Consider the following 2154-nt stretch of genomic DNA (forward strand, 5'->3'; position numbering starts at 1 on the left):
CAAAATGTACCCCGGTTACAAAATGGACCTTGGCTCTAAAAAGCACCCTGGCTCCAAAATGGACCCCGGCTCCAAAATGGACATCGTTTCCAAAAAGGACCCTGGCTCCAAAAAGGACCCTGGCTCCAAAAAGGACCTTAGGTCCTAAAAGGATCCGGGCTCCAAAATGGACCTCGGCTTCAAAAAAAGAAACCTGGCTCCAAAATGGACCTCGGCTCTAAAAAGGACCTTGGCTCCATAATGGACCCCGGCTCCAAAAAGGACCCTGGCTCCAAAATGGACCTTGGCTCCTAAAAGGATCCTAGCTCCAACATGGACCCAGGCTCCAAAATGTACCTTGGCTCCAAAAAAGGAACCTAGCTCCAAAATGGACATCGGCTCCAGAAAGGACCCTGGCTCCAAAATGGACACCGGCTCCAAAATGGACCCCAGGTCCAAAATGGACTCCAGGATCCAAGATAGGCCTCGGCCCCATAATGTTCGCGAGGTCCAAAATGTACCCCGGCTCCAATATGGACCCCGGCTCCAATATGGACCCCGGCTCCAAAATGGACTCCGGTTCAAAAATGGACCCGGTTCAAAAAGGGACCCCAGTTCTAAATTGGACCCCGGTTCCAAAATGGACCCCGGCTCCAAAATGGACCAAAGCTCCAAAATGGACCATGGCTCCATTATGTTCGCCAGGTCCAAAATGTACCCTGGCTTCAAAATGGACCCCAGCTTCGAAATGGACCCCTGTTCCAAAAGCGACCACGGCTCCATAATGTTCGTCAGGTCCAAAATGGACCCAGGTTCCAAAATGGACCCCAGTTCTAAATTGGACCCCGGGTCCAAAATGGGCGCTGGGTCCAAAATGGTCCACAGCCCCAAAATGGACCACGGCTCCATAATGATCACTGGGTCCAAAATGTACCCCGGTTGCAAAATGGACCTTGGCGCCAAAAAGCACCCTGGCTCCAAAATGGACCCCGGCTCCAAAAGGGACCACAGTTCCAAAAAGGACCTTGGCTCCAAAATGGACGTAGGCTCCAAAAAGGACCCTGGCTCCAAAAGGGACCATGGGTCCAAAAAGGATCCGGGCTCCAAAATGGACCTCGGCTCCAAAAAATGAACCTGGCTCCAAAATGGACCTCGGCTCCAAAAAGGACCCTGGTACCATAGTGGGCCCCGGCTCCGAAAAGGACCCTGGCTCCAAAAAGGACCCTGGCTCCAACATGGACCCCGGCTCCAAAATGAACCTCGGCTCCAAAAAAGGAACCTAGCTCCAAAATGGACCTCGGCTCCAAAAAAGACCCTGGCTCCAGAATGGACACCGGCTCCAAAATGGACCCCAGCTCCAAAATGGACCCTGACTCGAAAATGGACCACGGCTCCATAATGTTCGCGAGGTCCAAAATGGACCCCGGCTCCAAAATGGACTCTGGTTCCAAAATGGACCCCGGTTCCAAATTGGACCCCAGTTCTAAAATGGACCATGGCTCCATAATGATCGCCGGGTCCAAAATGTACCCTTGTTGCAATATGGACCCCGGCTCCAAAATGGACCTCGGCTCCAAAAAGGACGCAAGGTCTAAATATATATTTATACTTCCATAATCCCTCAGCTCTCGCTTCTACAAAAGTAAATACTGTAACTCAGTTTGAGAGTTTTCCAGAGATTTTCAAAAGAACTTTTATTGTCCAACAAGGAAAATTTAGCTTACACCTATTTCCTGAGGGATTTCCTGGGATTTAAGGGAATTTCTAACAATAACAAAACCAAAATATTTTTTCTCAAAATCTCAAAAAAGTCGCTCCGGCCTTAAGCCATCTTGTTCACGCACAACTGACGATTAATGATTCCAAAATTTTACAGCCTTTGAATAAGACAGCTTTTCTGGCTTTAGGATACAGCAATCTAAATTGCGTGCTGCTGAAAATAAATATTTTTTCAAGAATGGGAAAAGTTTTAGAATAAAATGGTACCATGATGTTTCATTCCTTGGGCATAATGGCAGTGATGCGGCCTTACCAGTTTTAGTTTGTACACACACACATACATACATATATGTATGTATATGTATATATATAAGAATATATATATATATATATATATATATATATATATATATGTATATGTATATATATATATATATATATATATATATATATATA

General features: G+C 46.2%; 1 protein-coding gene across 1 annotated transcript; it reads left to right on the top strand.

Annotated features, from left to right (window-relative positions):
* The first annotated feature begins 367 nt into the window (after window positions 1–367).
* Window positions 368–1111, top strand: LOC137644790 (uncharacterized). The gene has a single exon (XM_068377686.1). It carries the CDS (start codon window positions 368–370, stop codon window positions 1109–1111), a length of 744 nt encoding a protein of 247 aa, XP_068233787.1.
* Window positions 1112–2154: the final 1043 nt, after the last annotated feature.

The sequence above is a fragment of the Palaemon carinicauda genome, chromosome 8, assembly GCF_036898095.1.
Source record: "Palaemon carinicauda isolate YSFRI2023 chromosome 8, ASM3689809v2, whole genome shotgun sequence".
Classification (NCBI taxonomy): domain Eukaryota; kingdom Metazoa; phylum Arthropoda; class Malacostraca; order Decapoda; family Palaemonidae; genus Palaemon; species Palaemon carinicauda.